The sequence below is a fragment of the Sus scrofa genome, chromosome 14 (assembly GCF_054392235.1).
Source record: "Sus scrofa isolate SSC_HxYL_T2T_F1_AM1 chromosome 14, Sscrofa_HxYL_maternal_Yorkshire_Landrace_v2.0, whole genome shotgun sequence".
NCBI lineage: Eukaryota > Metazoa > Chordata > Mammalia > Artiodactyla > Suidae > Sus > Sus scrofa.
Genome location: NC_139396.1, coordinates 140,193,476 through 140,216,745, shown reverse-complemented (window position 1 = coordinate 140,216,745; position 23,270 = coordinate 140,193,476). Strand labels below are relative to the sequence as shown.

General features: G+C 41.2%; 1 protein-coding gene across 8 annotated transcripts in view; it reads left to right on the top strand.

Annotated features, from left to right (window-relative positions):
• SORCS1 (sortilin related VPS10 domain containing receptor 1) overlaps nt 1-23,270 on the top strand; it is a 531,938-nt gene that overhangs the window by 499,526 nt on the left and 9,142 nt on the right. For all 8 annotated transcript variants that reach the window (XM_084993370.1, XM_084993369.1, XM_084993368.1 and 5 more), the window contains 2 exons: nt 110-241; nt 10,355-10,454. In XM_084993370.1, coding sequence (XP_084849496.1) covers nt 110-241; nt 10,355-10,454 — 232 coding nt within the window. The remainder of the gene's footprint in view (nt 1-109; nt 242-10,354; nt 10,455-23,270) is intronic.

Genomic DNA, 23,270 nt, shown 5'->3' with positions numbered 1-23,270 from the left:
CCACCCTATGTCTTCTCAACCACCCACCCCCAGTTCCCCACTGAATCCTTGATCCCACCTTGTCACTGCTCCTGCAGGACTTATGTGTACCTCTGTGTCTCTCCCTCAGGCCACTGGGGTTCCTGGCCAGCACATCTTGGTGGCAGTCCTCCCTGGCTTACCCACTGCCGCTGAGCTCTTTGTCCTGCCCTATCAGGATCCGACAGGAGAAAACAAACGGTCAGCTGAAGATCTGGAGCAGGTGAGTCCCCCAGCTGACGTATCAGTGTCTCCAGCAGTCTGAGCCCAACCCTGCTAGTATCTGACCACCACAGCAGCTCTGGAGGTCTCCGTTTGGGAGGGAGGGCACCAGCTGTTGTAGGAGTCTTTGACCTCCTGGTCCTCTATTGAGAAACATAATCTGGTGATCTGAACTACAGCTTCACCAAAATACATGCGCCAACGTGTGTATTGTCAGCAGTGGCTACATCACTCACAGTATGTTGCCCTGTGAGATATTCTACAATGCGTCCAATGAATGAGATGAATCTATGTGTACTGACATGATAAACTGTCCACCGTATTAGGTGGGGGAAGAGGACAAGAGACTGAACAATACCTAGACATTGAACCCATTTATATCTTACTGCACATACTTTCGTATGGGAACGTTGTGAGAATCAAATGACATACAACATTTTTTTTGTGGGAGTATATTTTTTCTGTTTTTTTGAAGTATACTTGATTTACAATGGTGTGATGATTTTTATTGCAGAACAACGTGACTCACATATCCACATACCCATTCTTTTTCAGATTCTTTCCCCATATAGGTTATTAGAGAATATTGAGCAGACTTCCCTGTGCTGTACAGTAGGTCCTCACTGACCATCCATGGGTCAATGGACAATGGGTGGTCAGTTGACCATCTACAATGGTGTGCATATGCCAAAGCCAAGCCTCCAATCCATCCCTCTGTCTCACCTTTCCCTTTTGATAACTGTAAATTTGTTTTCCAAGTCGGTGAGTCTGTTTCTTTTTTTCTTTTTTCTTTTTTAATTGATTTATTTTTTTTAGCACAGTTTTAGGTTACAGCAAAATTCAAGGGAAAATACAGAGTGTTCCCACATACCCTGTGTCCCCACATACTCAAAACTCCCCCACTGTCAACATCCTGCACCACAGTGCTAAATTTGTTATAATCCATGAACCTGAATTGACACATCATTATCACTCAAAGTCGACAGTTTACATTAAGGTTCATTCTTGATGTTGTACATTCTGTGGGTTTGGACATGTGTGTAATGACATGTATCCACAATTACAGTAGTGCTCTGACTACTCATTTCTCTCTCCCCCTTAATCCATGGTAACCACTGATCTTCTTAATGTCTCCAGTTTTGCTGTTTCTGTTTTGACATAAGTCCATTTCTCTTATTTTTTACATTCCACATGTAAGTGATATCATATGATGTTTGTCTTTCTGTCTGACTTACTTCACTTAGTATGATAATCTTTTAAAAAGGTACAACTTTTAAACATACCGTGAATCCTCTTTATCACCACCATACATAAGGTGACCTGATTTCAGTTGATAGTAAATGAGTAATTTTGGCTCCAAGGACCTCTCCTGGCCATGTGGGGTCTACTTTCTCTTCATCTCCACCACCTCTGGAGTATTAGAGAGAGGATGTGTGCGTGTGTGTGTGTGTGTGTGTGTGTGTGTGTGTGCGCACATGTGTGTTTCTCTCTCTTCTGCTCCCTTAGGTCTTTTTCCCCCTCTTTTTTCCTTTTATCTTCAAAAGATTCTTCAGTCTCTATAGTGAGAATTATGATGCTGTTACTGTTGTTCTCACTATTCATCCATTCACTTAAAATGATCAGTCTTGGTCTGGTTACCCTGTTAGAAACTACATGATTTTGGTTTCTCAATTCTTTCTGGCAGATAGATTAAAAATAGCATTCCTTTCAGACACTAAGTAAATATTGGCTTTTTCCCTTCCAGTACTTGGAGCTTTTCAGTGTACTTAGAATAAACCCATAATCTAGTCCCATGGTGTCTCATCTTGAAAGATGGTTTGAAAGCCTCCTATTATAACACCCTTATAACAACCACCCTGAATTCCAGCAGGGCCCACCTCCTAGCACACACCCTCCTTTCAACTACTGCTTTCTCACTTGGTGAAAGTCTTGCCTCTATCATTTTTTTCATGTGCAAGTAATGAAAAACAGAGCTGTCAAGGAGAATCCCATTGAAGCCCATTTCGTAGTGAACTGCAATTGGAGGTGGGCAGCTGGTAACTCCTTAGATTTGCATCTGACTTTGCTCAGCCCTGGCACTCAGCTTCCCATTATAGTCTGCAGATTATTATCTGCGTCTGCACTTCTGTGGGAGAAAGAATAGCTTATTTCTTATCACAACACTGCTAATGAGACGTAGAGTGGAGGTAGATCCCTGTCCATGGCCTCTAGGTAAGAACCTTTGCAGATGTTCCTCCTCTGGAAAGCTTGTGGATTGTCCGTAAAATCCAGGTTGTTGTCTTCTCAATATGTCTTCTCAGATTTTGAGCCAGCTCATTTCCTAGGTACCACATCAGCTGTGCCTCTATTTCTCATCCTTTCCATTTTTCTTGAAAAGTATAATATTTTCTAGATGTGTCTTTGAGGGGAAATGTGGAAAGGTGTTCTGCAAACCTTCTTACACTTATGTAGCGACGTATCTTGTCCTGACTGTCTGTTTTCCCTGGAGTTCTTTTTTCTCTTTATTCTCTGTCTTGTCTGAGTGGCTCCTACAAAAACATTCTCAAAGAGTTGAGCGATTGTCCCCAAGGCAGGCTGGTGTCAGGTATTGATGAGCCATTTAATCAGAGCCCTAAAGGCAGCTGGCCTGCCTTATTTGAAGGCTGGGGAACTTAACATTTGGTGCCCATGTAGGGAGTCCAGCCATTTTTATTAGAAAGAGCACGTGTTTGGAGAAAAGTAAATCAGATTTCTAGTTTCAGCTCTCTAATTCATTGTGTATGTCTTTTAGATGAGGAAAATTCCGACTAGAAAAGTTAAATAATTCAGCCAAAACCACATAATCTATAATATGTATAGGGTCATTAAAGTAATGATACAGCAAAGCCCTGAAACTTTAGTAGATATTCAGTAAGTGGCAAATGGATTATGGTTACATTTATGGACATTTTGTGATAGGAGGCGTGAATATGGGAAATGCAAAGTTGTATTAAAGACCTATATAGTCAAGAGCATGTGTTGGAAGGAGGATGGTGACAGTAGGAGAAAAAGATTAATGAATAAAATTACGCAAGAGAACAAGAACAACAGGAAGCAGAATGGGTGTGAAAGACTAAGCTGGAGGAAGAATAAATCATCTAAGTTATTGTGTAGGTTGATAGATTTAGGGAAAACAGGGTACCAAGTGAGAGTTTGTAACTTTGGTTAAGGAAATTGCCAGTATAGCAGTCTTATCCAGAACTCAAATTAAATACAGTGACCAAAGGCGAGACCAAACGTATAAGCAGTGTGTGAGAATATAATTACTCCAATTAATAAATGCAGTATTGAAGTCAAAATATAAAACTCAGCTATGTGTCAAGAACCTATGAAACAGAGGCTGCCCACAGGAGTCCCTTTAATCCTTCTCTCTGTCACTTTTTCTTTCTCTCTCTGTCTTTTTTTTTTTTTTTTTTTTGCTTTTTAGGGCCATGCCTGTGGCATATGGACGTTCCCAGAAGAGGGGTCAAATCAGAGCTTACAGCTGCTGGCCTACACCACAACCACAACAACATCAGATCTGAGCCATGTCTGTAACCTACACCACAGCTCATGCCAATGCCAGATCCTTAACCACTGAGTAAGGCCAGGGGTTGAACTCGCAACCTCATGGTTCTTAGTTGGATTTGTTTCCGCTGTGCCGGGATGGGAACTCCTGACTCTTTAACTTTAAAATGGAGGAATTCAGGCCCCAACAGGAAGCTGTGACTTGCTTTAGGTAACACAACTCTTGAGGGAGAATGAAATCCTAGTTCTGTTTTCTGGGACTAACTCTCAAGCCTAGCAGCACCCATACTAAGCCATGCCACAGACATGGATTTCGATGCTGCTTGACTTCCGTGGGCTCCCAAAATACTAAGGCTGTTGCACCATGGAACAAACAGGAGATGCTTTGCTTTGTTTTGAATTTGTGTGTGGGGTGTGTTGTCTTCTGATGCAATGAACATATATTTAACTCAAACAAATTTAAGGGGAAAAGGTGAATTTATGAGCTTATTTAGTTGGAAAGTCCAAGGATGCAGTTCAGGCATGGGGGAACTCAAAGTATCACCAGTTACTTCCCTCTCTCCCTCTTTCTCCACCTCTTTGTTGCTACCACATGGGAAGTCTGCCTGGGAATGAAGCAAATGCATAGGAAGACAAGAATGGCCATGGGGAGCACCAGTGTTTTATGTAGTTAACTTATCAACCCCATTCAAAAGATGGTGCCTCCCCAATGAGTGCACCCCAAGCACCTAGGTTGATAATTCTTACTGGCTTGACTTAGGTGAAGTGGGCCTCTCTTAACTAGCATGGGAGTCAGAGGGGCAGAGCTCTGTCAGTGACAATGCAGATGTTTTATACCCTCCCTGGATTAGGGGTTTAGGGAGCCTCTCCTAAGTCAAAAGGGCAGAGAATAAAGAAGAATATGGATCCTTAAGGAAAATGTGGAGCAGTGAAGGAATGGCAGACAGGCAAAAGAAACTGACTTCCTTTGTCATAAATTACATAGAAATTTCAACTGAATGCAGAGTAAGACCAGATAACCGAAAGGACCCCACTCCTTTGAAGGCTGCCCTCTGAATCTCAGGTGGAACTTGGGAAGAACTGGCTTCATCCCCTCTGTTAATATTCTGGTCCCTTCCTTGTAAAGGTACTGCACAGAGTTCCCACCAGGGGAAGGAGGGGGACCCTAGCCAGACAGACCCTGAAGACTGACAGCATGACCCTGGGAAAGGGCACTTGGTTCTCCTCCCACAGCCTCTCCTAGCATCCCCAGGGGAGCAGGGATGCTGGCTTGGATTGATCTTTCTTGTCTGTGAGATAAATTGAAAATTCCTCACAGCGAGAAGTACTTGACCTTGTTATCCGGATAACGCTAGGCTGGGTTAATCAAGTGACCTCTGTCTAGAAGGGTTCCACCACTCTTATGTCAGAAATCTCCGGAGAGTGAGAAAAGACTTACTTGCCCTTAGCTGGCCTCATCAAGGACAGTGCCTCCTGCTGCCCTGAGGCCAGGTGCTCAGGTGTGTTGTTAACCCCACCCCCTCTACCGCTATACTCCCTGGCTCCACTCTTGAGTCATTGGAGGAGAGGAGATCTATATCTGGCTGTCCTGGAAAGAAGAATGACCATCGTGCTCTGGTCCTGATGCTGTGCTGGGGAGATAGAGAACCAACTTGTTTTCTTGCTGAATCTCTAAAGGACATGAACACACTTGAAAGGAACATAAAGATGATGGACAAAATGTCAACCACCAACGAGTTTCCCCTCAGTTGTTTGTGTTAGCATATACATTTGACAGGTGCAGAATACAAAACAAAACAGAGGGAAAGGAAAGATGCCTCTGGAAATGGAACAGTCTACTGGCAGCATTTTTAGAAATTAAATACTGTATGGGAAAAAAATCTGAAAAGGAATGGATATGTGTATATGTATGGCTGATTTACTTTGCTGTGTACCTGAGATTAACACAGCTTTGTGAGTCAGATATTTTCCAATAAATTTTGTAAAGAAATTAATTATTAAATGCAATGAATAATCTCAGACTATTTTCTATATACTCACATAGTCTGTCCTGTCTATATTTTTTTAAAGTGAGGAATTGAAGAAATATTTTGGAGTTCACAAGGAAGGTCATTAAAACAGGAAACTGAAACTGAAAATAGAATAGGTTAAGAGCTGGGCCAAAGAACATGACAACAGGAGAGAGAAGCCTTGAGCTGGTGATGGGGAACCCAAGGGAAGGAAATGTATATGACCACATTCTTTCTTTGTTTTGACATCCTACCTTATTAGGCACTTTCATCAAGCTGATTCTTTTGTGCTAACAAAGAAGAGAATTGTTAAGTAGAATTTGCGTTTGGCTCCATTGCTAACTCTATGTTTTAATCCAGAAATTATGCTAGATGAATTGTGAAAGAACTTTCTCTGTTGATTCTAAAAGTAGTATCATTCAGTTACTATGTGAAGGAGCCTGAATAACATACTAGGATGAGGATTGACTGACTGGGTCAGTTCCCAGGTCATCCCAGGCAAGTCTCCCTCTAAGCATGGCATTAAAATGCTATGTCTGTTTAGCAGGGTTTGCATTCCTCCTACCAGAGGCAGAGATAAGCATAGTTGTTTGGCCCAGTGTAGCTTGGCCATCAGTAAATCTGCCAAAGCGCATTTCACTTTCCACCACTTCTTGGTGTTTCATGTTTCATAAATTGCCAACTGCTCTATTGCCCTCAAACTTCTCTTTTCTTGTGTTTCGATGATTGACACTTCCATTCTAATAGTCTGAGAGTCTGCTTTTCTCTATTGGTTTCATTAAAAGTTGTTCAGATGTTGAATGTGTTCTTTGTGTGGTACCTATCCCTTCTGTTCACTAAACATCTCCAGCTCACTGCTTCTGGGTACCTGGTAGAGTCGTACCCATGTGTCTCTTCTGTAAGCAGAGCCATGTGACTAATTCTGATCAGTGAGATGGAAGCAGAAGTGTGAGTGTCACTTCCAAGCTGAAGTACTTAAATGTGGGTTGTGGGACCTTGAGAACCCTTTTTCCCTCCTGTGGTGTTATATACATTTGAGGGGGGCTGATCCACCAGCCTGTGTCCCTGCCTGACAATAATGAGCACAGCACCATCGCCTGCCTCCAGTGGATGCAGAATGTGAGCAAGAAATGTACTTCCTTTGTCTCAAGTCCCCGAGATTTTAACATTGTTACCTCAGGCTGACCTAGCTTATTCTGATTGCTATGCTTAAAATTTGTATTTTGTCAAGAAGATGAGGACGAGAATGGGCCTGTACCAGGCTCCATCCACTACATCCTTTAGATGGTGTCTTTCCAAGTATTTTTTATTGAGTTCCCAGTCTTTTTAAGCGGTACTTTAAAGGAAGTGTGGGTTGCATTGGAATCAGAGGCATATTCCACCAAACAGACAGATATAAAGAATAATACGTTCTTTCTTTGGCTGTGATTATATACCTGAAGGAGAATAGACAATGGAGAGCAGCAGAAGAGGGATGACAGTACAAAGGGTAAATGAAACTTGCTAAGACAACACACTTTCACGGGACAGAAAAAGAAAAATAAATGAATTTAACTTCCCCCGGCAGGGCCAATCTTCCAGCCATCACATGTTGTTTCACCTTAGTCTTTTTCATGCAAGCTTGTGTTCTTTTCATTTAATCTGTCACCACAGTGTTCTGTAGTTGCTGTTTATTCTACTCCTTTAGCCAAAGACTCTGCCAAACATTGCAAATTGTGTTAACTGGGGAACAGAATGTGGCCATCCCAAGGCTAGGCTTAGGAACTGCCTCTTCCTGTAGTTCATATTGGTCAGCTGACTTGGACCAGTGTCTATAAGTTGTGTGCTTCACAGTTGGATGAGAGATAGAAACATGATAAATGAAATGCTGCACTTTTTATCTCTTAAATCTGTTTGGCTGGACCTCCTTCCAAATACTTTTTGTTTCCTTGTCAACTGAGTCAAGGAAATAATCTTCATGGAAATGCCTAGGATTATAAGTCAAACAAAACTAAATTCTAGTCTCAATTCTTCTCAAATATTAACTGAATAAATTTAGTAATGTCCTTTAAGCTCTATATTCCTTTCAGTGGAGATACTGACACTAACACCTGAGATATGTTATGTAGAAAAGTATGAAATATGCACCTTTGCCCATGTAAGGTGTTCAGTGCATAGATAATACAGTTGCAAATGTATGTAAAAATTCACAAACAGATAAAAACAATCCAGGAAAAACATTCCTGCAAGTGATATGGCAAACATTTAAAATGTTGTCAAAATCTGTCAACAGTTTCATGTTCAATTATACATGGTTCTAATTGAGAATATTTTTGTATCCAGTGTAAATTTCATTTAGTTTTGTTTCTGCGCATAAATTCTTTCTCACACAGTATGTATTCTTTATTGCATGCCCTTTGATTCAAGTGAAATACATGAAACACACTTTCTGCTACTAGATTATTTATTCCTTGCCTCACCTGCATAATGTTGTAAATGATACAGATAAAACCAATGAAGCAATATTATAAACTAAAACAAATTTGGGAAGTTAATTATTTTCACAAGGGACTCTCCTGGAAATTATAAGTTAGAAGTATGTTGTTCTGATGAACACTATTTTCTGCTTTAGTTATCTATATCTTTTTTTTTTTCACAAGCATTCTCAGGGAGAAGAAATAAATATCTCTTTAACTAGTTGAAATAGAGAAGTCTTTATCTTACAAACATAGTCCCTTTTGTCTAGGTGATAGACTAAAACCAGACAATTCCTTAATTACTTCTATGAGGTTTTTCCTATTTGAGTTAAAATATTTTTTTCTAAAAATATAAGTATGGATGTGTATGCATATGTATATAAACATATATATTTTGTACATGCATAATTATATATATTATATTATATTATATATATTTCTCACATACGTATATATATATATATATATATATATACGTATGTGTATAGATTTATTTCAGAGCCAAAACCTTTCTGTTTAGCTTCTGCTAAAAACTCACTGTCAGATTCTTATAAAGATCTTATGTGTTGAATAATAAGATTAAGGTAGAATAGGATTCTTGTGCACTTCAACACTTTACAGAACACAGAGAAAACCATGTACAGAGTCTGTTAGAAATCCACTCTTCCTGTAAACCTGGAATATTCTGGAAAGTTCCTAGGGCCCAGGAAAAAGAATAGCTTATATAGAGAGAATAAAATTGTGTTCAATATAATGTTATCATATTGTTTTTCTGCATGGTTGGCCAAGTGGAAACATTTGAGAGGCTGAGCGTGAGCTGGATCCCGGGTGTTCAAGCATAGGTCCCTGACAGTCATTCAAGTTCCTGTTATTAAGCAAAGAAATTCATCTGCAGAGCAGTTCAGGTCCACTATTGGACAAGGGCCTCGGCAGGGCACTTTTTTCTTCAAAACAAAGCCACTAGACCCTGCTTAATTGATAGTAGGATCAAAGGTGTCATTTCTGGCAAATCAGTGGACTAAGTGAAAATCAATATAAATAAAAGAAAAATAATTGAAGAATTTAACTAGCAGATGTTCAGAAGGCATCTAACTAGACTCAAATAGCATATTAAATAAAATATTACTTTGGTGAGTAGAATATTAAAAACGAGGCAAGGAGATCAGATAATAGGAGTATGGATTTCTCTGATCGCATGTCACAAGTTACTCAAGAGTGAGTGAAACAGAGCACATTGAACTGGATTTTCTACTTTAAACACATGGAGTTTTAATACTTTGTCTAGAAAACCTTACCTTATACTGTTACTACCTAAAACCAGCTCCTTTGCCCCTTGTTAGGATTAAATATTTCAAAGCCCAGAATTTCAGGAACCTGCCCAGTACTTGTGATTCAGCCTGAGGAGCAATTTTGGGTCCATGAACATAAAACAAGGGTCAGCCAATGTGTTACTTAAGTTGTGGTTATACTTTGTTTTAAATGTATCATTTATTATTTTAGCAGAATGGTATTTATCATCAATAAATATCCATGAAATATCTATTATGAGAAAGCCGAGAGAATGTTTTTGGGAAGGGGAGGGAAGCCAAGATAGGAAAAAAGTGAAGTCTACTATAAGAAGTAAAATAAATGGGTACACATTTCACCAGCATATTTACTTCTTTTAAGTTGTTGTTTATAAGAAATATTCTCTCATGGAGTTCCCTGGTGGCTCAGAAGGTTAAGGATCCATCCTTGTCACTGCTATGGCTCAGGTCATTGCTGTGGCGTAGGTTCGATCCCTGTCCCAGAAACTTCCATGTGCCACAAGCACTACCAAAATAAAAAGAAAGAAACCCTCTCTTAAATTTTTTTCTAAGCTAATAACAGCAACATTTTTTTAACAGTAGAAATGATGTGATTTACTAATTGTCTTATTTTGTAGCAGTTTGGATGTAAAGTCAAGTCATGCTTAGAAAACAATTCTGCCTGCATATTCTGCACTAAAAACTCAAAATCGTATAAAACTCAGTTATATAATTTACAAGTATAATATTGGGATATATGGCAAATGTTGCTCAGCGAACTTCCATATAGTTAGTGTGACAGTCTTGGTGCCACTCACTCTGACACTTCTTCTTTCAGATATCGGAACTGCTAATTCACAAGCTCAACCAAAACTCTGTGCACTTTGAGCTGAAGCCTGGTGTCCAAGTCCTTGTCCATGCAGCCCACTTGACAGCAGGTCAGTGTTCCTGTTCCTGGCTTCTGGTTGGTGGCTCTTGCAAAGGGGGACCCCAGTTTGTTTTTTCAGCATAACAAGACTGGATGGCACCACTGCTAATCAGATGTAGGGGATCTGTCTTTGGAAGTTCCCTTACTTGGTATTTTTGCCTTAATGGGGACCCATGAAACAACAGAATAAGGTGATTTTTCCTCCTAAATCCCTGGCAAAAACACTCAGTGAATCACTTAGATAAAGATCTTCCAATGATAGCATACTATATCTTACAGAAATATTGAAAATAAAGTTAGCCTTACAAATTACTTTTTTTTCCTGGTCTTTCTGAAAAACCTTATTTTTAAGTCATTCACATTACAAAGGAATTTCTTTCTTTCAGTTTTGGGATAAAATAATGCCATAGAAATAGCTGGGACCTGTACCAGGTCATAGCCAGGAGTTGAACCCCAGGTGGGTCAGGATCTTATAAATTAATTAATGTCATGAATTTCTGTCACTTCACCTGTGAAAGGGAAAAGGGAAAATCTTCCTAAGGCTATAGAGAAGTCTCAATAATAATTGAGGTAATCCCAAGTATATATTATTACGTTATATTAATAAGTTAAATTAACACTGTTTATTGAGTACTTAGTTTCACAGAGTGTTATACTGGTCCTGGATAGAGTAGGAAATGGTCTTTGCCCTCAAAAGAACACATAATGTGTTGGTGATGTTTCAAAGTTTGGTGCTAGCAACAGTGGCAGCTCTGTGGGTGGGAGAAATGGACAGTGGTGCTCTATCCCAATGAGTGAAATGCGTATATGCCTTTATAGAGGCGTTTCTAAGCACTTAGGCTTTGCAGCTTTGCAGCCAGACCATTGGTTTCCATCTTGGCTCTATCACTTATATGCAGACCTCGAGAGGAGACTTCACTCCTCTGTGCCTTAGTGATGGCAGTAGCACCTATCACAGTGGGATTGTGCAAGGATTAAGTGACTTGTTTTGTTTTGTTTTTGCTTTTTAGGGCTGCATCTGCAGCATGTGGAGGTTCCCAGGCTAAGGGTTGAATTGGAACTACAGCTGTTGGCCTACACCACAGCCACAGCAACACCAGATCCAAGCCGCGTCTGCGACCTACATCACAGCTCACAGCAATGCTGGATCCCTGACCCACTGAGCGAGGCCAGGGATAGAATTGATATCCTAATGGATACCAGTTGGGTTCATTTCTGCTGTGCCACAATGGGGAACTCTGGATTAAGTGAAGTTAGAGAATAGTGTGCCCTGAGAATAGTTCCTGGTGCATAGTAAGATATTATTTTTATTTTCACTTTTTTATTATTATTATTAACAATCAAAGCTTTACAGGACACTTAAAGCAGAGATCAATTGTGCCCACTCCAGATGATACCAGAAAGCGTCATGGAAGAGGTGGTCTTTGGGAAGGACCTTGAAAGATGGGTAGAGTTGAACTCAAGAGATTATTCTAAGCACCAAAGCACCAAGAAAGCCCTGAGGGCTTTGGGGATGCAGAACAAGTAGGAACAAGGAGCAAGTGTTTCTAGCTCCATTCTCTGGTCTCCTGGAGGTTCCTGGAGGTATGCCTGGGTCTAGAGAGAGGGCAAGCAGGTTGGCTACTGGCCTCTTTTCTGCTTGGATTCTTTATTTGGGTTTCATAATTTTTTTTTTCTTTAAAAAACCCCACTGAATTAAAAAAAAAAAAAAAGCCAATATTTAAAAGGCACTGTCCTGAGCATGGGATATGGAGGTGGAATGTGGAATTACACCAGGCTAAGCAGTTTGTATTTCCTTGACTGGGCTCTGGGAAGCTGTGGAGACCCATGAGCAGAGGTGTGATGGATTCAGAGTGTCACTTGAGGAAGATGGCTCTTCAGAACAAAGGTTGAGTGGAGCCAGTTTGACATTCTGCAGCTTGTCATTCTAATTCATCCATTGGAACAGACATTTTTGAGTACCTGGCTACTTTGAACCGAGAATTGTTTTCAGCATGGGATCAAGTCCCTACCTTCATGAAGCTTCCATCACTGGGGAAAGCCCAGCAGGGAAGCAGTGCTACTTTCTGAATCATAATGATGCAAATACCCTGCCCTAGAGGAAATAAGTAAGTGTAAGAGAATAGGACACAATGAAACTCTATGAGGGCGACCCCTAAGCCTATGGTCTGGATAAAATCTGCCAACTTATCTTAAAGCATTTGATGATCAAGATTGACTGTTTCCTATCAAGAAGGTTTGGCCTTTGGTCTTTGGTGAATGTTGGTGATACATGGCAGTTATATACCAAGTCGAACTAGAAAACAAAGTTCTGAAATATCCCTTGTAGTCATCCTGATGGCCAAGCCACATCCTGATGACCAAGCCACAAATGTTGTCAAACGAGAAAGTAACTACTTGAAATTGGTTGAAATCAGTTTACAGATTTATTTTAGCTACTTAAAAGAGTTTCACCTGTTTAGATGGAAGATTGCCCCTCATCATTCTCTTTTAGGATAACTAGAGATGCTTGTCTTCTTTGAGCTTAGAGGCTAAACACAGCCATGCCTGATACTCCATACTGAACTCTGTGTTTGAAGAAATGTGATCAACCATCTCTGACCATACTCAGCTTCTAAAGGAACATTACCTTCAGGCAGCATATTTTGCTGTAGAGTAGCCTGACTTATTAGAAAACTCCCCAGGGGCTTCTGATTGAAAGGGGGGCAGAGAACTGACCACATTCCCTTAGGTCAAGATAGGCAGAGAACTGACCACATTCCCTTAGGTCAAGATAGGCAGAGAACTGACCACATTCCCTTAGGTCAAGATAGGTAGAGAACTGACCACAATCTCCAATTCTAGAGGCAACTTGCATTTCACACCTTTTCCCCATACCTCTCTCTCTTTCATTGGTTATTATATGTGCCTGGTATTCATTTAACAGATTGTCATAGCACACTCCAAAGATGGTTCAGATTAGTTTACTGAATGTGAATCTTGTTTTAAAGATTACTAAAGGATGCCTTCCTCAGATGACATCTGGTTTAGTCCTGGGAATCAAGTGGAAAAGATAGGCATCCAAAAAGTGGCCGATTAGCTGAAATTGGTTTGGCCAGCGGCTTGGCCAGGGAAAGTGACAGAGCAAGTGCATCCATGGATCCCTAGTTCCTTGTGGGAAAGAAAGGTTGTTCCTGATACCCAGGAAAAATTAACCCCACTCATCTCAGTTCCAGAGGGTAAGAAGTAATACAAACTGGTGAAGATCTGGAAAATGTATCCAGTTGATGTTCACTTCATCCCACAGCTGGGAAATTTGGGAAACAATACTCATATCCCTGTGAAGAGGGGGCTGGCAAAGGGAGGTGTGTTCCTGGGTGCTCCATAAACATGCTCAGATTTGAAGGAGAGACCCCTGCAGCATGCTTATATACTGTGCAGTGTTGCCAAAGGAACAAAATAAAACTGCAGTTTGAGCCAAAAGCCCGAACTCAGACAGGGCCAGTTTGGAGAGAGTGAGAAAATCCTTTGGCTTCCAGGCGTTGGGGCTGTTCAGGGTTCCTCCCTGTTAAATCTGGTCATAGAGCCTTTTGGCAGTTACTGAGCTTCCGAGGATCACTGGCTTGGATGACTGGCTTACTAGGAGTAAATGTAGACTTATATGTGGGATATCAGCTCCAATTTGAAGAGTAAAGGAAGGCAGTGCCAAGGGCTGACATAATAACCGAGTCATGGAAACTTTCACTATATTAATTTTAACCGTATTTATCATGATAGTGTTAAAAATGGTACCCACAGATACACAGTCACTCTCAGCCAGACATTTATATGCACAAGGCAAGGCTGGTGTTAAGGTTGACCCTCTTCAGTGGCCCTCTTCAGTGATGCATAGGTAAAATATAGGAGGGATCAGTGTTCTTTGGAGATTGTTCCTAAGTTAGCTCGATCTGATTTTTTTTTTAAACTATTAATACAGGGTGATAGACTATGTTTCCAAGACAGTGGAGGGACTTCTCCTTTCAAGTTTCATGTAGAAAACTTGACAGGTTGGCTAGTGGATCAGTTGGCTAGTGGACTGAGACAATTGCAGTGATTTCTTTGATAAGTTGAAATTAACACATTCACATCAGGATGGCCAGAAAGAGAAGGAGGAAGGTCCCTGGGGAAAATAAAAAACACTGAGGGAGAGCATTTGATGCAGAATTTCCACCTCTGCTCCCTTTCCCTCATCTTCTCTGTAGGCAGGAGAAAATAAAAATAAAATGAAATTTAAGAAAAGGAGAAAGGACACCGCTTGCAACATTTCATGTCTCATAAGTAGGATTGCTAATACTTTCCCAGGGACCATTCTTACACGCTGCTGCATTCCATTAATTGCTCAGCAGATGTTCAGCAGCCTTCTTTTAAAAATGTTTGAGCCAGAGTATCTTGCTGGTGGGAGAGGCAATGCATAATTTGGTTTGTCTCCAAGGGAAAAGAACTGTCTCCTTTCAGGAATTTACTGGCCTTATTTTGTTTTTCAAATTCAGTTCCCTGTTTGCTTTTATGGGAACACAAGGTAAGCATTTCCAGATACCTGAATGTCATGAGAGACTGGATCTCATTTGTTTCCCCCACATGTTCTATTTGGAAGTTCATTAACTGTGGTATCTAGGCGGAGCTAAACTCTGAACACAATCCTCATTTTGTTTTTAGCTACTCCTGTGCTTCTTCATTTCTGTGCAATGCCTCTTGAGGGCCTAACCACTCCTGACAGCTATGTGTCTGAAACTGTCTTGTAGAAAGGAATGATTTCAGCTTGTATGAGAATAAGGAGAGGATGAGGAACTGTTATCAAGAAATTTGAGGCTTTCATTGGCTTTTAGGACCTCATGACAGATGGCAGCCATGTTTAGCACACAAGGGAGTAGGAATCAATCAAGCTGGGGCTGGATTGGAAGACCTGGTATTTAATCTAAGTGTACCTTTGCTTGTGGGATTCCCATTTGGAATGTTTCTCCCTCGTCTCTACATCTTTCCTACACCTATTAAATCTCTGCATTTTAAGGCTCAGCTCAGTACCAACATTTCCATGGCATCTTTCCAGAGACTTCTCTTTCACTGATGCTTTTACCTTAGCCTTCTATTCTTTTATTGTTTATTTACTTTATTCATTTATATTTTCTGTATTTGAAGAGCTGTGATATAGGGATCTGTGATGTAGGAATGAATTAGGAAGAGTTTTTCTAGCAAGACTTACAAGAAGGCTTGGAATCTGTTGCATTTGATTTCTGTAGGTACTTCTGGCAGAACAAACCTGAGCTGTTAAGAAAATATCCCTCAAATGCCAATAGTTTTCTCATTGCCCCTGGTAACTTGGAATTTACTCAAGGGCACAATCCATTTCAGACTTATCGGTTTACTTCTCACATGACTCTGTGCCTCACTTTACAATGATTCCTTTAAAACTATGGTTTATCCAGGGATTTGAGGTGAACTTGGACCCTCCCTCAGTGAACAGTGGAGACCTGAGGCCCAGATACTAGTCACATGAAACTTGCCTAATTCTAAATGAGGCATTCCATGCAGAAGGTTCAGTAAAAGTGAGCCTTCGTGTTGAATAGGAGTTCACCACAAGGAGAGAAGATAAGTATGCCAGGTTGAGGGGCTCTGTTGAGCAGAAGTAGAGCAAAGTGACATTGTATGGTTTATATGTAAAGAGATGCAGAGTTTGACATGGTTTGGGGCATCTAGACACATACCCTCAAATATTCCTGAGTGTTATATTTATTGAAGGTAAATCTATGAACAGAGGAAAGGGAGAGGGATAAAATTCAGAGAAATCAGACAATTTGGGATGTCATTTATATATACACCTTGTTTATTGTCCATCCATGTATGCTGTGAGAAAACGCTCATAAAGGCACATTTAAGATTGCAAAGTATTTTACACATGGAGAGGAAGGGAGGGACAGGGGAGATGATTTTTTTTTTTTTTTTGCATTTTAGGGCCACACCTGTGGCATATGGAAGTTCCCAGGCTAGGGTTCGATTCAGAGCTGAGCCACTGGCCTACACCACAGCCACAGCAACACCAGATCCGAGCTGCATCTGTGACCTACACCACAGCTCACGGCAACGCCGGATCGTTAACCCACTGAGCAAGGCCAGGGATCGAATCTGCAACCTCATGGTTCCTAGTCGGATTCACTTCCGCTGTGCCACAGTGAGGACTCCGAAAGGATTTTTTTAAGACAATAGTTTTTTGTTTTATTTTTTTAATGGCCTCACCAGCAGCATGCAGAAGTTCCCAGGCCAGAGATTGAATCTGAGCCTCAGCTGCGGCAACACCAGATCCTTTAACCCACTGTGCCAGGCCAGAGATCGAACTCATGCCTCCCCAGCAACCGAAGCCACTGCAGTCAGATTCTTAACCACTGGACCACAGCAGGAACTCTGACAATAGATTTGGAAAACAGTCAATAATCTTTTTTCTTTTCACAAAGTATTTACCCATTTTACAAGAATTTTTTAACCTCAGTAGAAAAAGATGGTAATTTATTTGACAGAGTTGAAAACCTAGGAGAAGGAGCCTTTTTTAGAGTTGCCAAAGAAGATAAGTTTCATGGTTATGTTGGGTTTGATGTTGTAAAATGTACAAGTGAAAAACCTTACTGAAATAGCGGGCTGATGGGGGAGAAGAGGACCAGACTGTACTTTAGACTGTGAGCTTTATTTTATCACCTTTTAGAGGATGGCCAGGTGGAGGGAATCTGCTGATGGGTAGTAAACTAAAGCCCTAATTTCAGATGCAAATCTTTCAAACTACATCAAACTCTATGTCTTTGTTCAAGTGAGGACCCTTGGTTATGAGTAAATTCAGCGATTCCATTTGGAAGTGGAGGTGGGGGCAGAGGATGGGAGAAGCAGCTTAAAAAAATGTGTTGTTTCTTCTTTGGCAGAATAGATGAGGTCAGTGAGAATAGAAGATAAAGACTAAGCAAGCAAAGGGCACCACAAAACCAAGTTAGATGGATTCATACTAAATTAAAAACAATAATACTAAGGGACTTTTTATGTTTCATAGGAATTATTTTTTGGGATAAATAGACTAAAACTTGGGTGATGCATTTCTACACAGAGGGACTGAACAGGCTGGTGCTGACTGGTTTCTTCAAAGTATTTGGGATAAATGTAACCCTGTTCTATGTATGGTTGGAAAACTTCTTTGTAACAATGTAGGCAAACTCTGCTATGAAGCAGTTGTTCTTTTTTTTTTTTTTTTTTTTTTTTTTTTTTTTTGTCTTTTTGCCATTTCTAGGGCTGCTCCTGTGGCATATGGAGGTTCCCAGGCTAGGGGTCCAATCAGAGCTGTAGCTGCCGGCCTACACCAGAGCCACAGCAATGCAAGATCCGAGCTGCGTCTGCAACCTACGCCACAGCTCACAGCAATGCCAGATCCTTAACCCACTGAGCAAGACCGGGGACCGAACCCGCAACCTCATGGTTCCTAGTCGGATTTATTAACCACTGCGCCACGAAGGGAACTCCTGAAGCAGTTATCCTTACCTTTGATTGTACATCACAGTTACTGAGGAAGCTTCATAAAAGTAGAGGTTCTTCTAACTTTCCTGCACACACCGGAATTCATATCCCAGGGAGAGAGAGCAGGAAATCTGCATTTATAACAAGTTCCCCAAATGCTGCTTATGCAGCCAGGCCTTTCACCAACTTCAACAAATGCTTTTTTTTTTTTTTTTTAAAGGCTATACCTGCAGCATATGGAAGTTCCCAGGCCAGGGATCCAAACAGAGCTGCAGCCACAGCAATGCCAGATCTGAGCTGCATCTTTGACCCACACTGCAGCTTGAGGCAATGCCAGGTCCTTTAACCCACTGAGCGAGGCCAAGGATCAAACCCACGTCCTCATGGATACTAGTCGGGTTCTTCACCCACTGAGCTAGAACGGTAACTCCTGCCAACTGCTATTATGGAATATTCCACAGATAGCAATCCATATGCATAACAAGGAAAGGTGCACAGCTCACTCCAGCAATAAATCTGATTTACGACTCAGGGCAGCCACTAAAACATGCATGTCTTTTAAAATAAGAGCCCTTGATATTAAGTGTAGGAGGAAACTAGTAATAAACATTAAAATCTAATTCCTTGGCATATTTGGAGCCAATTGAATTGGCAGACTGGGTAGAGGACAGTGGGAGTAGGGAAAAAAATGAGACCTGTCTCTGAATCTGGGATATACTCAATCCATAATCTAGATGAATGGCAAAGGCCAGCCAAGAGCCATGGCCGTGAAGCAGTTGAAAAATGATTAAAGCGTGAACTAGAATGTTAGTGGCAGATGTAATTGAATGGCCATGAGTTTTATGAAAGTTAAACAGATGATATTATCTCATGTTATTAATGCACTAGTGTGAACAGAAAAGGACACATCCGCATCTCACTATATTTCTGCACACATTGGAGAATCGGGATGCCCTTCTAGTTTTCCAGTGGGGGGGGTCACCACTTTTCTGGAGTTTTGGATACTGACAATAAAACATGTGAAAGGTTAATACTTTTCAAAGGAAGAGCCTCAGATGTTGAATTAAAAAAAATTAATAATGCTCTCAACCCCTCTTGTCTGTCTAGCTGTTGCCTTGTTTCAGCTATTGCGTTTAGGAAAACTGTCCTTTGTCAAGGGTATGTGTTGGCTTTTAATAAAACTATTATCTTGTGTTATCTGGGTCTCCATAGTTACTGCTGACTAGTTCAATTTCTTTTTCAGGTGTAATAAAAAGATATTATCACAGAGATATTAGAGAATTAATATTTCCCAGCTTTCGTTGCTACCTCTGGATATGTTATGAGTAAATGTAGGAAGGGATAAGGCACTTAGAATTTCCACCTAGGTCAGGATACATCATGAATTCTGCAAAACAATTTACACTGAGAAGAACTTTTCCACTGGAAAGTAGAGTTAGCATGAGTCCAGAAGCTTTAGAAAACATAATATAATCTAAGCCCCATCGTTATAGATGCAGATGCCAAATTATGGAGTTGTGGAGCTCAGAACTGTAAAGTGAAATAAATTGCAGCAATAACATTTTCCATTTAGGGATGAAATTAGTACTAGTGGAATTCTTCCACAGCCGATAAATTTATCTGTCTTTTTAGTCTCTGGTTGCCTTATTATCTACGCAGTTATCATTTACAAGTCTTTTGTGAGTAAAGTCATGATAGTAATATTTTTCCTTTCTTCCACTTTTACCCCTCAAATAATCTTTTTCCTCTACAAATAATTAGGCTGTTTTCCAGGCATGTGGACCCAGTAGCTTTTGACAATTATTAAGCTGTTACAGTGTTATGATAAGTCATACCAGGTACCAAGGTATTAAACATAGCCCACTCCCTAAAGTGACTAAATGAATGTGATACTGTCATAAATCTACCAAAGACCAGAAATTAAGTTACTCTTTAGCTTCTAACAGATTCTTCAGGGTTGTTTTTTTTTTTTTTCTTTTTTGGCCACACCTGAGGCATGTGGAAGTTTCCGGGCCAGGGACTGAACAACAGTGACTCAAGCCACAACAGTGGCAATGCCGGATACTTAACCCACTGAGATGACTATAGGGTAGCTGGCCTGCTGTGGCCAGGTCTGAGGATGTACCTGGAATCTCGTGGATGGAGAATGGTCAGGAGAGAGTGATCAGAGGCACTTCAAAAACAGGGTACAAACATGCCTCAGGTTGGAAATCAGCAGTGGTCAGGATGCAGGAGATACAGTTCCTCATGCATGGGGAAGGCAAGGCAGATAGTCCCAAGAAATGGGCAGGAGCAAAAGAAGGCAGGAGAACACATGCAGAATACAGAGAAGATCCCAGAATTCAGGACAAGCTACATTTTAGATGCGAAGTTTCTTTCTTTCTTTTTTCCTTCCTTCCTTCCTTGCTTCTTTCCTTTCTTTCTTTCCTCTCTCCCTCTTTCTTCTCTTTTCTTTCTTTCTTTCTCTCTCTCTCTTTCTCTTTTTCCCCTTCCTTCCTTCCTTCCTTCCTTCCTTCCTTCCTTCATTCTTTCCTTCCTTCTTCCTTTTTCTTTCTTACTTTCTGGCACCCATGGTACATGGTATCTTCCAGGCCAGGGACTGAATCCAAGCCACAACTGTGACCTGCACCACAGCTGCAGCCATGCTGGATTCTTTAATCCACTGCAGTGGATTGGGGATTTAACCCACACCTCTGCAGTGACCTGAACCATTGCAGTCAGATTTCTTAACCCACAGCACCACAGTGGGAATTCCTAGACACCAATTTTCTTATACCTAGAGTGACCAACACTGTCAGGCCATATCTGTTGTGTTACATAAGTTTTAATAGTGGTCCCTTTCATTCGCAAAGTGTCCTGGTTTAGAACATTTCACTTATACCCTGCCAGTGGAGACAGAAGTCCATACTAAGAACATCTAGAACAGCCTCAGTTGGGATTGCTAAGCTCTCCTCCACGTGGTCTCTCATCCTTCAGTAGGCCTCGCTGGGCTTGCTCACTCATGGCAAGGAGAGGATTCCAAGAGGGAGAACAAAAGTGCACAAGGCCCTGAAGCTCACCACTGGCACATCATCACTTGTGTCACATTCCATTGCCAAGTCAAGTCCCACTGCTAGCTCAGATTCAGGGAGGTGAGGAAACAGACTTCAACTCTTGCTAGGAGAAACTTCAAATTCAAATTGCCCAAGCTTGGAGTCAGAAAGAAGTAGAGAATTGACCCAATTAATCTGCAGGAGGCTTACCAGTTGTTTAGAGGAGACTTGAGATGCTTTTAGGTACTTTAGAAAATTCTCCCTGAGTCATAATGGGATTGAGCTACTACTGGCGATCAAGAGGTGTGTTTTCTTGCTTAGTTTTGTTTTGTGTTAGTGACCCAGAGTGTATAAAGATCAGGCATACTCTAAAGATAAAAACTGGGGAGTTCCTATGTGGCTCAGTGGGTTAAGGACCTGGCATTGTCACTGCTGTGGCTTGGGTCCATGCTATGACACCAGTTCATTCCCTTGCCCAGGAACTTCTGCATGCTGTGGGTGTGTGGCCAAAAAAAGATAAGAATTGTATTTTATGAATGACAGTAGGAGAAGCTAACCACACAGTACTCACCAGCTGGTATGCATAATAACAACCTGTGCAGTTTGTTACATACATAGATTTCTGGGACTCTCTCTCAGAGACTGATGTATTTTTTTCTCTAGTGAAGCCTAGGAAGTCAAATGTTCACAAGTTTGAGAGGTGATTTCAATTCAGGTGGTCTAGAAACTATACTTTGAGAAATATTTTAATAGCCAGCAGGATTCCTCATTGACTTGCAACCCTAGGAAACCAAAAGGCATCCTTCTGTTCCTATCAATTATAGTGGTAATTTGGTCTTTGAGGTACCCATGGTTGTCATTACTTGGCCAAGTGACCTCAGTTCCTGAAGACTCATCCTCAGTTTAAAGCTAGTAGCTGTGTTTCACTAGTCATTAGAAATTTTCCTGGGAATTCCCATTCCATCTGGCCTGCAAGATCATGGCTTTTATGTCACTTGGTTATAGCAGTCCTTAAGGCTGTTATTATTGGCTTTGAACTGGACAGAAGGGTGATGAGATAAGGGAGACTGCTCTGTCATAAAGACCTGTCAACGCTTTCTGTGATCTAGATAAACATTTTCCCTGCCATTTCCCTATCACCTTCATTTCTGAAAAACGGATTTCAAACCATATGGATTTTGTGATATTCAAGTTATGTAAGTAAAGCCTGGCTTGGGAATGCTTTGGAGGCAGGAGAAGGGAAATAAAATCAAAGTATGCAAACTTGAACTTGCTTTTGTAACTTCTTGATATTACTAACTTTTGGATTAGAAATGCAGTTCAAGGAGTTCCCGTCGTGACTCAGTGAGGTTAACGAATCCGACTAAGAACCATGAGGTTGCGGTTCGATCCCTGGCCTTGCTCAGTGGGTTAAGGATCCGGCATTGCTGTAAGCTGTGGTGTAGGTCGAAGACGCAGCTTGGATCCTGCGTTGCTATGGTTCTGGTGTAGGCCAGCAGCTACGGCTCCGATTGGACCCCTAGCCTGGGAACCTCCATATGCTGTGGAAGCGGCCCAAGAAATGGCAAAAAAAGACAAAAGGAAAAAAAAAAAAAAGAAATGCAGTTCAAGTCCAGAGTTTCAGGATTGTAGAGCAGGTAGAAGTTGTCCAAGCAAGTCCCTTTGATAGAATGAGAGTCAATATGGACAGCAGTAAGGGTGTCCCTGGGGCTTTACCAGGTGATGCCACCATATTGTTGGCTTTAAAACTTGGAAATAACCCAGTGGAGCAAGGCTGCAGCAAAGGAGGAAGCGATGCTCGGGCTGAGGCATTCCCTAAAGCGTGATTTGTGGGACCTAGGTCTGCAAAGTGTCTGTGCTCTGATGAGTTGGTGAATCGCTATGATGAAGTCACGTGAGCTTCTTTCCTGAAGAACTGCTGTGAACTTTCATATGCAGAATCTCCAAGATGGGAAATGCCATAAAGACTGTTTCCCAAAATTATTTGACCATGGAACTCTAGTCGTCTCTCAGGGCTTGTTCTCCATAGAATACACTTTCAGAAATACGGTAGTGATGATCGGGGAGTTCCCTGGTGGAGCAGCAAGTTAAGAATCTAGTGTCATAACTGTTGTAGCTCTGGTTACTGCTGTGGTATGTATTCGATCCCTGGCCTAGGAGCTTTCACAAGCCATGTGCACAGTGCGACCCCCCCCCCAAAAAAAGAGAGAGAGATTAAAAAAATGGAATAGTGATGATAAGATGGTTTTAAAACTGTTGGCCATGTACCATGTGCTGGGCACCATGCCAGT